This window comes from Eleutherodactylus coqui, chromosome 2, assembly GCF_035609145.1.
Source record: "Eleutherodactylus coqui strain aEleCoq1 chromosome 2, aEleCoq1.hap1, whole genome shotgun sequence".
NCBI classification, from domain to species: Eukaryota; Metazoa; Chordata; class Amphibia; order Anura; family Eleutherodactylidae; genus Eleutherodactylus; species Eleutherodactylus coqui.
In genome coordinates this window covers 175766306-175779063 of record NC_089838.1, presented here as the reverse complement: position 1 = coordinate 175779063, position 12758 = coordinate 175766306, and the positions used below count along the sequence as shown (strand labels likewise).

Here is a 12758-nt window from a genome sequence, read left to right as displayed (position 1 = left end):
GCTTGTACCCTTGCTTTCTAAAAGCTATGAGGAAGACTGCTTCAATGGACATTGATCAGCCTCAGAAAGTATACATTGTCAGAATCAAACGTGGACATAACAAAGACGACCATATGGTGAAGGATTGGTCTATCCAGTCATGATGGCTGGAGAAGTGATGTGAAATGCTGATTGTGCAGTAAGCCAAGAGTACAAGGATTAGCCACTTAACTGGTTCCAGACACCTCAAAACTTCAGTACAGAGGAATTGGAATGATTGGATGCATATACTAGCCCCGATGTTATCAGCAGGGCCTAAATACCCCCAGCTCCTTGACGCATATATAATTGGCCTGAGGATTACCTTTCGCAATAGAAGGGACAAACTGCCGTAAGGACTACCCTCATATAAAGAGAGGGTAACATGGTTCTAGTAACTCATGTAAGTGTGCAGGAATAACAGCTACCTGTTAGCTGAGGAGGACCAGGAGTACAAGATGAAGTGCTGATTAACCCAGACTTCACCCAAGAAGAGGTTGTGAAATGTGACTGTGTGGGCCAAAAATGGTCAAACGAGTACCAAGAAGAGCGGCTGTCTGATGCGTATGCTTTTCAGTTAGAGTATAGCAGAAGCAAGCACTTTGTTTACAAAATCCACTTACCAAGCAAACTAATGCACAGAAGGAGTCTCTAAAAATTTACGATCCTTGTTACCCCAAGAAGTCTGAAAAACCGGCTTTCAGATAGTACTTTTCCAGGGGTACACTATGACAGGAACTGCAATTGCTTGGGCTTTTGAGACTCAGAACCCTCCAGCTATGCTGTATAGGATTGGACACCATGCTACCCAGGTGTCTAGTGTAGCATACCAACTAAGAAGAGAATAAAAGTGGTAAATTAATGTTGACATTAACCGCGCATTCATGTCGCTTATACAACTTGCCAAGAGAAGGCAACCTGCATCGCATGTGATGTACAGAGGCTATTTGTAGGCAGACTTGTGTTGTGAACATCATCGCCCATAGAAGGAGAAATGAGCTGTCTGGCACACAGTAAAAAAAAAAAAAAAAAAAAAAAGGTGGATCATGTTATAGAATCAAGCAGTAACCAAGATACTGTGGCTAACTAATACTTGCAATTACTGTGTAACTATGTACAATGTACGATGGACATACACAATTACCTCTCCAGGAGGGAAGAGGGGCGGTTGTTTGTAAAAATAAAAATAAATAAAAATAACATGGACTAAATTGGATGCAGTGCAGTGGTATGGTGCTTGCCAGAATTGGTGATTATACAATTCTGGTGAGCACCATACCATCGCTTTACCTTCTTGTATGCACAAAACCATTGCAAGGTGCATGGCACACCTAGAGTTTAGGAGAAGCCAAGTTACTGGTCCTGTGGAAAGTACCAATGAGCTGAAGCCTGTAATCACAGCATAACTCTGCAATATACAGAGTTATGCTGCTCCTTTGTCGTCCCCGGTTACGACAAGAATCTTCTCTTCTTCTTGTCGGGCCGCAGCAGCTCTCGTCGTCGCGGGAACGAGCCTCTTCTCATCCGCGCATGCGCAGTTCTTCTCTCTGCAGCCTGGACCGATATACGATGTCCTTGTCTGCAGGAGGGGGAGAGGGGGGATGGAAGAGCGAGGAACAGGAACTGAGCTCCCACCCCCTTTCCGCCCCTCTGCACTATTTTCAATGAGGAGAAGCGGGACGGGGGCAGGGCTAAGTCGCACGCATTAGCTCCGCCCCCGTACCACCTCTCCTCATTGAAAATCGTGCAGGGGGGCGGAGAGGAGGCGGGAGCTCAGTTCCTGCTCCTCGCTCTTCCATCCCCCCCCCCCCCCCCCGCACACGAGGACAGTCCACTCACTGATGAGGGACTTTAGCGCCAGACGGAGCGGAGAGCTGGACAAGAAAGGTGCCCGCCTACCTCGATGACGTCGGTCACTTGATCATCGGGAGCGCGCACGTAGGAGAAGACCCGCAGCGCCATCTTTGAAAAGAAAATGATCAAAACTACAGAAAAAGCTGCTCCAGGTTAGTGGCAAGAACCTTTGAAAAACGATTTCATGTATATTTTATGCCCTTATGCTCGCAAGGAGGACTGGGCAGAAAAAAAAATTTTGCTTTTCCAGCGGGACAACCCCTTTAACTTTGCAAGCACTGTATAGCCCTGCTGAGAACAGAGTTTTGCAGTAGAACAAGTACTCCTCCTAGGAGGAGGTAAGAAATTAAGATTAATACTCAAGTGATATACTGAAGAGTAGGTTGCCTTACTATATACACTTGCAGTGTAACGGTTCTCAGTAAGAGAAACAAAGTAATCCTGTAGGTAAAGTCCCCTGGTGCAAGCACAGTCATGACTGACTCCTTGGGTGGTTTGCCATTGCCTAACCCAGTCATCTTTTACTAGTAATTTGTACTCATTATACCGACATTGGAAGGATGGAAGGCTGGAAGGCTGAGTCAACCTTGAGCCGCCACCTGAACCACGTGGGGATTGAACCCGCAACCTTCAGGTCGTGAGCGAGAGCTTAGGACTACATTTCTGCTGCCATAATCCTCTGCACTACACAAGGTTCTGCAGATATAATCTTTTAACCGCTCTTTAAATGGCTAACAAAAAGAGAGGTTAAAGTAAGCTTTCAAGCCTACTAAGAAATCTACCTCATACTTAAAGGGGTTGTCTCGCGGCAGCAAGTGGGGTTATACACTTCTGTATGGCCATATTAATGCACTTTGTAATGTACATCGTGCATTAAATATGAGCCATACAGAAGTTATTCACTTACCTGCTCCGTTGCTAGCGTCCCCTTCTACGCGTAGCTCCGCCCCGTCACGTGTGCCGATTCCAGCCAATCAGGAGGCTGGAATCGGCAATGGAACGCACAGAGCCCATGGTGCACCATGGGAGAAAACCGAAGTGCATCCCTGGGAAAGGACTGGCGGCCATCTTAGGAGAAGATTTTTTAAAGTCCTTATTTCGTCGGATCGGTAAGTAGCAAGCGGCTTAAAAACCGCTTTACTTTGCTATTTTATGCCAGGGGGGGGGGTGACAGGGGGAATGGGGTAAGGTAAAATTTTGAGGTTTGCCACGAGACAACCCCTTTAATGGAATAGATCTGACAAAGCCCATTATATATAAAAATATACATATGCATATGAAAGGGCACAGACATGATGTGTTTATTTTTTACTTAAAACAATACCAGAGCAGGATGAGTAGAGGAGTAAATACTAAAAATCAGTCCACTGATAAGAATGTGAAAGTTTTATGGTCTCTAAAATTGGTCACCAGGCCTATATGTTATCTCTGCTATAGACTTCTCATATGCTCCACTCTACTGTGAAGTCTTTTGGAGTGTTTAATCCTGTGTTGAGTGTGTCAAAGATAGTGTTAGGGTTCGCTGCTGGGATCTGTTGTAAACATTAAGAACCAACATATATGCAACCTATTTAGGGTTCTTCCTCAGGCTTAATGGAATATTATATAAATTCTAGGCATGCATAGTCCTGCAGGCTGTAGTCTCTCCTTACAAAAGTACTCCTTCTGTGGAAGGGGTTAAATGAAACAGTATATGCTTGGCATGCAGGAGCCCGCCTGGCAGTGGTACATTAGTCATCTTATGAAAGAGGGTAATGAAGCTGTATGTGCTCACCATGTGGGAGACAGTCTTACAGCGCCATGTTACTCCTCTAGTTGAAGGGTGCGATGAGGCAGTATGTGTTCCTCGTGTAGGAGATAATTACAAGTCATGACTGATACAGAGTCTCAGAGTGCTACATTACTCCTCCTATGGATGGCAGTAATGAGGATGTATACGCTCACCATGCCTAGTCATGTGGGACAGTTTTGTAGTGCAAACATTACTGCTCCTGTGGCGGAGAAGCAGCCGCGCTCGTAGGCGCTTCGCAGTCCTTCTATCTATAGGACACTGAAACACCTGTATCCTTAACAGTGCTCTTTCTCATGGACTTACACATATAGATGAAGTCTTTCCCATGTGCAGAGTCCATTTTATCCTAGGTGGAGATACTAAGAGAAGACTGTTTGTTATTCTGTCGAACAAGTGAGCAATGGACCTGGTCACCTTTGTGTGGTGCGACACCGCCAAGAGAAAAGGCTGCCCACTGCAGTTATGAAGGCAGTGTGGGCTGGATGGTAGATCCCATGTAATTCATATCGACCCCTTTGCCAAAGTTTGCAGTAAACAGAGCTGACCCTCTACTCTAACCTAGGCAAGGGTATTGACCGCAAACAAAACCTGCTGCTCTTAGACATGGACATTCGAGGGAGTGGACAGGGTAAGCTGTACTTCCAGGTCCCTGTTCTGAAAACACATGCAATATATGGTCCCAGGATAATCCCTGCCAAAGGGCCAATATTACTCAACGTAAATGGTAAGAACTACTAGATGAGGGAATCTGGACGATTTATCGGCCTGTGTAAAAGGGACCTTATTATACTAAACCCTCCCATCGTTCCACCCCCATAGTTTAAACACTCTTCCAACATTTTAGCCACCTTCTCTCCAAGCACCCTCTCAATTGAGATGCAGTCAAATGAAAAAGTTGGCCCAGTTCACAAGGAACACAAAGCTTTCCTACACCAACTCTGCCCCGTTGCCTTAACCAACCTTGCACGTAGTGCGTAACCGTTGTCGTTCTTTCTTTATTGCTTTCTTCTGTATCTCTTTTTCTTTTTTCAGAACAAGTGCTTGCTGCCGAGCCTCCTCGTCTTCCTTCTCTTTTGCTAATCGAACAGCTTCCAGTTCTGCCAGTCTTTGCTGTAATTATTTTACATGATTACATAACAGACAAAGTTATAATCCAGGTAAAGTTCACAATAGTTTGTGGGTAGATAGAAAGCCTGAATAAAAAAAAAACTACATCTTTTAAGTAAAAGGAACTCAATCAATATTCTTTAACGTTTGAGAGAAAAGGACGACTTAGTAGCCTTTATATAATAATAATAAACGTTACCATTGATTTTGGTTATTTCCTGACAGGATATATGCCTCCTGGTACTGTTAAATACCTTACACATCTCATGGGTGGTTTACAAAAGGATATTTAGTTGTACATTCACACAGTGACTTCTACTGGCACAATGTGGGTCCCAAAGTTATTGTGTGGGTAGAAAGCATCCAACTCCTGTTGCAAAGCTAATGGACAATAGTGGCCAAAATTGTGGAAACCTTTTGAAAAGGTGCATGTTAAATGTTTTTTGGCTCATAACTCAAGTGATTTTTTTTTTGTAATAATCCCATAAAATTATATATCATTGGAAAGAATTTAGTGTAGAATTTAAAGCAACACATTTGATGAAATAATTCGTAGGAGAACAATTCTAGACAAGAAAAGTGAAAAGAAAATATTCAAAACTTCTCAGCAAGTCAGTACTTCTTGGGATATCTTTAGCCGTAATTATGGCCTTAGAATGGCTTTCTATAGAGTGAACTAAGTTTAATTCTTCAGGTGTTAGAATATGGAATCAAGATTGAATTATTGCTTCTATTAATTGTGTTTTATTTGTTGGTTGCTTCTAATTAGCGAGTTTCTATAATCTATTCCATAGATTTTCAATGAGGTTAAGATCAGGGCTATTTTCAGGCCGTTTGGCAGTGTAATATGATTATCCTGAAACTACTTATTACACACAGCAATAACACGACATGGAGCTGTATCCAGCTGAAATAGAAAGGCTTCATTATTTTGGAAAAAATGTAATGCAAACGGCTTCAGTTTGGGTTTAAGGATTTCATTTATGTCGCTTTTTTTGGCATTTCCGGTCTCATTAATCACACAAATTCTGTCCACACCTTTTGCTGTGATACAAGCCAGATCATAATACTATCTGGGTGTGTGTCCTGGTAGTTTTAATATAATCAGGATGCAAACCTTCTCCAGTTATTCTCCTTACGTACTTTATGCCATTACCACCAAATAGGTAGATTCTGGTTGATGACTCTATCCCATTGTTCCTATGTCCAGTTAACATGGATTTTTAGCCCACTGCAATATTTTCAATCTTTGTTTGACAATTTTTTTTTCACTGGATTCTAGCATTTAGATCAAGTCCTTTCAGTCTTTGACATACAGTTCTTGCACTCCAACTCATAATATAGTGAGACAATTCATTGTCTATAGAGTCAGATGATTCTCTTCTGTTAGCTAGGGTCACTGAATGCAGTAGAAACCCCAAAAGAACAAAATTGGGAATCACAGAAATGAAGTCCCTGTTAAAATAGAACTTTTAATGGATATACATTAAAATAATTGGCCAAAAAGACAAGATACACATATAAAGACAACCCACATAGCTATGGTTAATAGTAAGACTCCGTAGCACCTGGGCATACACTCCCCAAAAATGGGAGAGTAAACTAAAGCTCAATCTACTACTTAATAGTGATGTATAACAAGTGATTGGGACTCTCAAAAATACACTCTCCTTATTGAAGTAATTCAATGAAGTAGTTCCTCAGTCAGGTTATGGGCACTTCCCACTGTATTACTTAGGTTGTAATATCAATATACACTATGCTAGATATATGTATGTATAGTTCACATTGATAAAATATTTCCTTTAAATTAGTACACACACTCAGCCGCATTTTCGTATACCACAGCACACTCAGTCGATTCTCCCATTCTACTATCGATGCATAGTGAAAGTCTTGGCTCTCAAGCTGAAGTGAACCACTGCTAGTGTCTGTGCTGACGGGAAATATTATATTAGATACTATCAATAGTGAATATAATATATATTTATTGCAAAAACAAACTATTACGAGTCATCAAAAAAACCTTTTTTTCCACAATTTTGGCCACTAGTGTATCTACCTCTGTTTGTAACAGAAATGCTCACAGACGTCATACAATAGCTCAACAGATTTAGATTGTAAGCACCATCAGGGACAGTAAGGCCCAATATCCACGGATGGATTTGATTTGCAGCACCATGTGGGAGATCCTCAAATCAAGCCACCCATAGGGATGCATGGATGCCCGCAAAGTAGTGAAAAGAATGTGGATGTGATTTTTTTTTCCTGGTGCGCGGATCGCAGGAAGAAGTCGCAGCATGCTTTATTTTCGCGCGGATGGCTTCCATTGATTTTTTTAAAAAGAAGGGCTGCACATGCGTGTCGCCCGCCGTGCTGAAGAAAGAGGAGCCGGATGCGGAGGAGGAGACCCGCGGTAGATCTGGAGAGGTAAGAAAACATCTTTGCCTCTCCATGTCCGCGGGCACGCAGGGATTTCACTGCGGGCTTCAGCAGTGGAATCTGTGCATGCAACTGGACATTGGGCCTTTAAGTGATGACTTTTCCAAACTAATACACTCTGGACCAGAGCACCAAAGGGAAACCAAGACAAGCACAATAATACAAACCATTATTTATAGTTTTATATATTTAAAACATTGTCGCATAGGTTTTATTTTTGTAGACCGGATTTCTATTTACAAAAGTCAGAGTTTTGTCAGTGAGACCTCTGAGTTTGACATCAAACACTGTCACTTTTTAAAAAGTGCACAGCGCTGTGAGTAGCCCTTTATAATTTACAGCAGAAACTACCATAAATTATAGCTAAAACCTACTTCACCTTAAAGCTGGCATAGCTTTCAACCTGGCGCACGGAAATGCATTAAGAGGCTCAGGCCCCTTAATATATTAGTCGTCTTTATTCTGGCTGGTCTAAGTAAACATGCGCAACTGCATGATAGACTTTACTGCTGTGACTGAGCTAAATTGGGAAATCAGCATTTTAAGAGATCAAATAGTATAATTACTGGGGTACCAGCTCCTCATTTTAAAAACCTTTGCACCTCTACAGAAAAACCATTAGATAATTGTTGTCACTAGAGAGGATATTACATATATTGTGAAATTTCACTTTAGAATACCTTTTCTTTCTCTTCTTGTTCCTTTCTCCTTGCATCTGCCTTGGCTTTCTTTTCCGCTTCTTTTCTAGCCTTTTCTTCCTCTTTGAACTTCTTAATTCTGGGGTCACTGCTATATGCATTATCTTTAAAAAAACAAAAAAAACAAACACACATAAAAACTTAAGATTAACCTTTGTGTTGTACCAGTTTAAAAGTGCAGGAGGTCAATGAGCAAGGCTTGGGTCATCATAGACCCCATGGTACCACACAAGGGTTTAAAAAAAACCAAAACAAAAAAAAAAAAACCACAAGGGTATTAAAGGTTGTCAAAACATTCTAAATTAAAGGAGATCTACCTGAAGACATTTGTATAAGGCCCTAGTGTCTGTGGTTTCACAGCGTTTCCCTATTTCACCTATACACCATTTTCTCTGTAGACCTAGCTGTTGCAGAGCGGACAAGATTTGGATTTTTAATACTGCTGCAAAATCCTTTTGAAACAAAAATCAGGATGGTGCTTAGTTTCCCAATGAGAAGAGCAAAATCAAAAATCTAATTTTCTTGTCAGTGTTATTGGGGGACACAGCTGACGTTGGTACGTTCAAAAACAGTCCCTAGAGTTCAGAAGAAAAATAAAAAGTGTAAAGGCTGAATGCGGTCAGTGGACTGCTGCTCACAGAATCCTGTGTTCAAGAGATGTCCGAAGATGCAAAGGTAGACACCCTATAAAACTGAGAGAGGGTAAAAAGGGATCAGGCAGCTGCCTTACACACTTGAAAAGCAGAGACTTTGTATTAGACTGCCCAAGAAACACCCAGCATTCTAGTCAAATGGGTTGCCATCTAAAAGAAAGCTCCTTACTATTTGAATGGTAAGCCTCGCCAAAAGAATGATAATTTTGGAGCTTCAAAAATTGGCGCATACGGAGGGACCCAGGAAGGTAAGGATAAAGGGTCTATTTTGCAATGCACATAGACAACTCTTTTCATAGAAGATTCGCCCATAATGTTTTTAATTGTCGTAAACACTTATTTTTAGCCTTAACATTTGTATTATTTATTTTTTATTCATTTAGTTATAAAATCATATTGGAATTCATGTGCAGACTGCATTCTTGACCTTTCACCTATAATTTCAGGATCATCCTATATGCTATTTAAATCACCATGTCTGGCTACAATAGTATGATCTGAGGAAGGTGTTGGTTCAACAACAAAATGTGTTGTCTGTCTAGATTTTGTAAAATAAAAACCTCTCCACTTTTCTTCTTAGGTCTCTCTTTGAGCGCCAACTGAAGCTTCATGATAAACATCCTATTATCCAGATGCCAGTGTTTGCAGAAAAGGCAGTCAGCCACCCGTATCGTATGCACATCTAATGCTGTGATAATCTCAGCTAACCCAAGTGAGCAGAATTGCTATGGGTTATCAACAAGTATAAAGCCTCACCAATGGCTGATCAAATCTAGTGGAATAAGCTGCCTTGCATGCTACCAGATCCTGCTTCAGGGACCACAGAGTCCGGAAGAAGAGGTTTGAGAAAGGAAGGAAAAACAATATCCTCAAAGAGAGAACAGGGTGAAGTACTACTTTGACTTGCTAAATCACCATGAACAGGGATTTACAAGATAGAGCCACCAACTATTAAACACGCCTAATGATGTGTCCACACCAAAGTGTATTCTGTTAGAAATCAGACACAAGTACTAATCTGGGGATAATAGAAAATCAACATTGTTCAAATAGTGTGAATTAATACATGTATAAGCTCATGTCAGCAGAGGATTGTTAGTAGACAAAATGCTGCATGTTCATGTCAGGAATAGGTTATACATACCAACTAATGTTCTAATTCTATTCATTTCTTCTTTTTTCCTTTGTGCTCGGGCCGCTCTGTTCTGTTTTTCAATCCATCTCCTCTCGTCACGGCTGACAACACAAATTTAAGAGTCAACAAAATACAATGAACTAATATATTTTTTCCAAAATAGACTAGACATCAAAATTATTAGTAACATAACAGTAGTGTACCAACCATAACCTACAGCTAGAGAAATCAAGATCACAGGCAAATACTTACTGCAAACTAGTTTAGAAGGAATTTTTCCAAATGGATAACTCCTTTACCGTAAGGTGCTGCCGGTCCGGCTGCTCAAACCCCCAGTGATAAGCAATTGTCATCTGTTACTATTACAGATCCCCCTCATTCTTTGTTCCCCTTTGTTCATTTTGTCAATTGTACAAACATCTCCATTTTTGTTCTAAACATATTTATTCACATTATGCAGTGGAGTACTTTGGTCTTGGGGAGTTGTCTGATGCGTGATGGTTCTGACGTTGGTACGTGGATTACCGATGTGTTAAAAATGAATTGCTGGTATCCACTGGCTATCAAAGGGCCACTCAGGCAAAAGGCTCATGTTCACCGGCGGGTTTGAATTCCAAGATCCACGTGGGGCGGATGATTCGGAGTTCAAGCCACCTATAGGCAATTCATGGGCGCCTGCAGCTTAGTTAAAGCATGTGGGTTTGTTTTCCGGATCAAAGTCTGGAAAACAAATCCCAGCATGCTGCGTTTTGCCGTGGGACCCGCAGGGACGGCTTCCATTGAAGTCAATGGAAGCCGTACGATCTGAGGCACACCCAGAACTGTCACTCCCGGTGTGCTGCGGGTCCCGTGGGAAAGCAGATTTAAAAAAATTAAATATAAATGCTTCACTGCGCATATATGGGGGAGAGGGGGGCGCTCCAGCCGGCGGGCCCGCCCACATGCACAGAGAAGACGCTGGATGACCTGCACGTGTCCGTAATGCCCTCGTGCCGCGGGCAGGGTGGGATCCTGCGGCGGGGCTCCCGTCCACGGAGCCCGACTTGCCCGTGGACATGAGGCCGAAATAAATTTCTTCATTCATTATGTAACTAGTCTCCCAGTATATATGTCGACTAGTATTAAATTCTTTATCTATTCCTTTCTATCAAAAATGTTTGGGAATCCTTTTCTTCAAGTGGTCATGTGATCTCACTGTGACCACCTGAGAATCACTTGCCTCCGTTTCTCTCAAGAAGTCACTATTTCAGCGTGTGTTGCTGATGATGGAGGCTCCCATCACACGATTATAAAAAAAAGATGACATTTCAGCCTCTCTGGCTGTATACTTCTAGTCTTTACCTTATTTAGGTAAATATACAAGACAATGATGATTACACTGTCCTTCCAGCAGGCAGAGATGATACTGGCTCTAGCTGGTCATGTGATGCTGTGCTGATGCATCATGGATTACCAGCAGAGCATAGAGGATGAGAAAGCAAGGATAAATCTAAAAATGAAGATGGTGTCTGATAAGTATCAGACAGGAGGTTGCACTGCATGGAAGTGAGCGAGTGCAATATATATAGGAGACGTTCAGAATGTGATAGACAGTCAGGTAAGGGGTGCAGTGAGGTTTTCACTGGAATGGCCCTATAAATATTCTGAAATTCTAGAGTATAATACATGCAGTTAAGTCAAAACCTAGGTAAAATTATGCCTCACAGAAAACATTTGTGTCAACCAATTGACTTTGAAAATTTGAAGAGATGTCAGTAGTTTTGTGTCTAACTTGGTACCCAAGCTTGATTTCAGGCGCGTGGCTTGCTACAGGTTGACAACACAGTTTGCAAGCACATTGAGCACAACCATGTTGAATCTGGAAATGTAAATATTAGTCACCATTCCGCCTTTTCTTTTTCTTCTTCATCCAAGTAAGAAAATTCTCTCCAAGAATCAAAATTGTACCTGGCAATTAAAAATAAAAAATTGGGAAGTTATAATTACTAGCTCAGCAATTAGAATGAACAGTGCGAATGCACGATACACCCACCTTGTGTAGCTCATCATACGTACTATACTGTATAGATTTATATTTAAATGATCAACAAAAGAATTATTGTAGAAACTAATGCATCAGAGGTTTTACTGTGCTAGTTTTAACATACAAAAACATACCAAAAAGAATAAAATCCATCTACGTCTTCAATGGAGGTGCTCATGTTACCAAGTTTTGGAACATTTTTCTTGTTTGACCACCTGGAATGTTTAAATAGAGTTTTTTTACAATGTTAGTTTTATGCTGCCCGAAACATCAGGAAAATTTCATACAAAACATTGCATTAAAAGGGAAGGTACCGACTACACAACCCCTCTCTATATGCCCCATTAGATACTATTGTTGTCATGCACAGTAAGCCGTACTCAGCAATCCTGTCTGTATTCTGTATTTATTCTGACATTAATGCATTAAAAAATATATAGTATCCAAACACCATATTTATAAAGCCCTTGTACCACTTTTTCTGACACAGGTAACACATTTGTCAAGTTTGACTTTTCTAATTAGGTTTGGAATACGGTAGATTTTTCACTAGTGTAGCAAAATGGCACACAACTCACTGGTACTAGTAAATCCCCATCATTATGTAATGCTTTATCCTTACATGGCCAGGATAAATCGTGGTCCTGGCAGTTGGACCCCCACCAAATCGAAAGTGATGGCATAACCTAGCTATGCATCATCCCTTTCTGTAATGGGAATTCCCTTTTAACCCTTTCCCTAACAATTACATATCTCATTCATCTTGGCAGGGAAGCACTTCAATGGCCAAGGATGTATCAGATATGTCCTTGCCATAAGACTCTAGCTCAGGGCATGTTGTATTAGTTGATATAAAGTTGCATGAAGGCAGTTGTGCATATAAATTGATTTTTAAACATGGCAAATTACATGCTTTTACTGAAAATGTAGACTTTGATGACATTGTAGTTTTTGGCAGCGTGCACGATATATTTTCAACATATTTGTGGGCAACAGCCATATATTGTAAGACATCTATTTCAGTGTTTTTGAGAGC

The 12758-nt window shown here is 41.2% G+C and overlaps 1 protein-coding gene across 1 annotated transcript in view; it reads right to left on the bottom strand.

The window, feature by feature from the left end:
* The window catches only part of DNAJC2 (DnaJ heat shock protein family (Hsp40) member C2), a 39207-nt gene that overhangs the window by 15510 nt on the left and 10939 nt on the right, over nt 1–12758 (bottom strand). Inside the window, exons 6-10 of the mRNA XM_066591978.1 lie at nt 11857–11937; nt 11581–11646; nt 9709–9800; nt 7894–8015; nt 4625–4774 (exon numbers count right to left, since the gene is read on the bottom strand). Coding sequence (XP_066448075.1) covers nt 4625–4774; nt 7894–8015; nt 9709–9800; nt 11581–11646; nt 11857–11937 — 511 coding nt within the window. The remainder of the gene's footprint in view (nt 1–4624; nt 4775–7893; nt 8016–9708; nt 9801–11580; nt 11647–11856; nt 11938–12758) is intronic.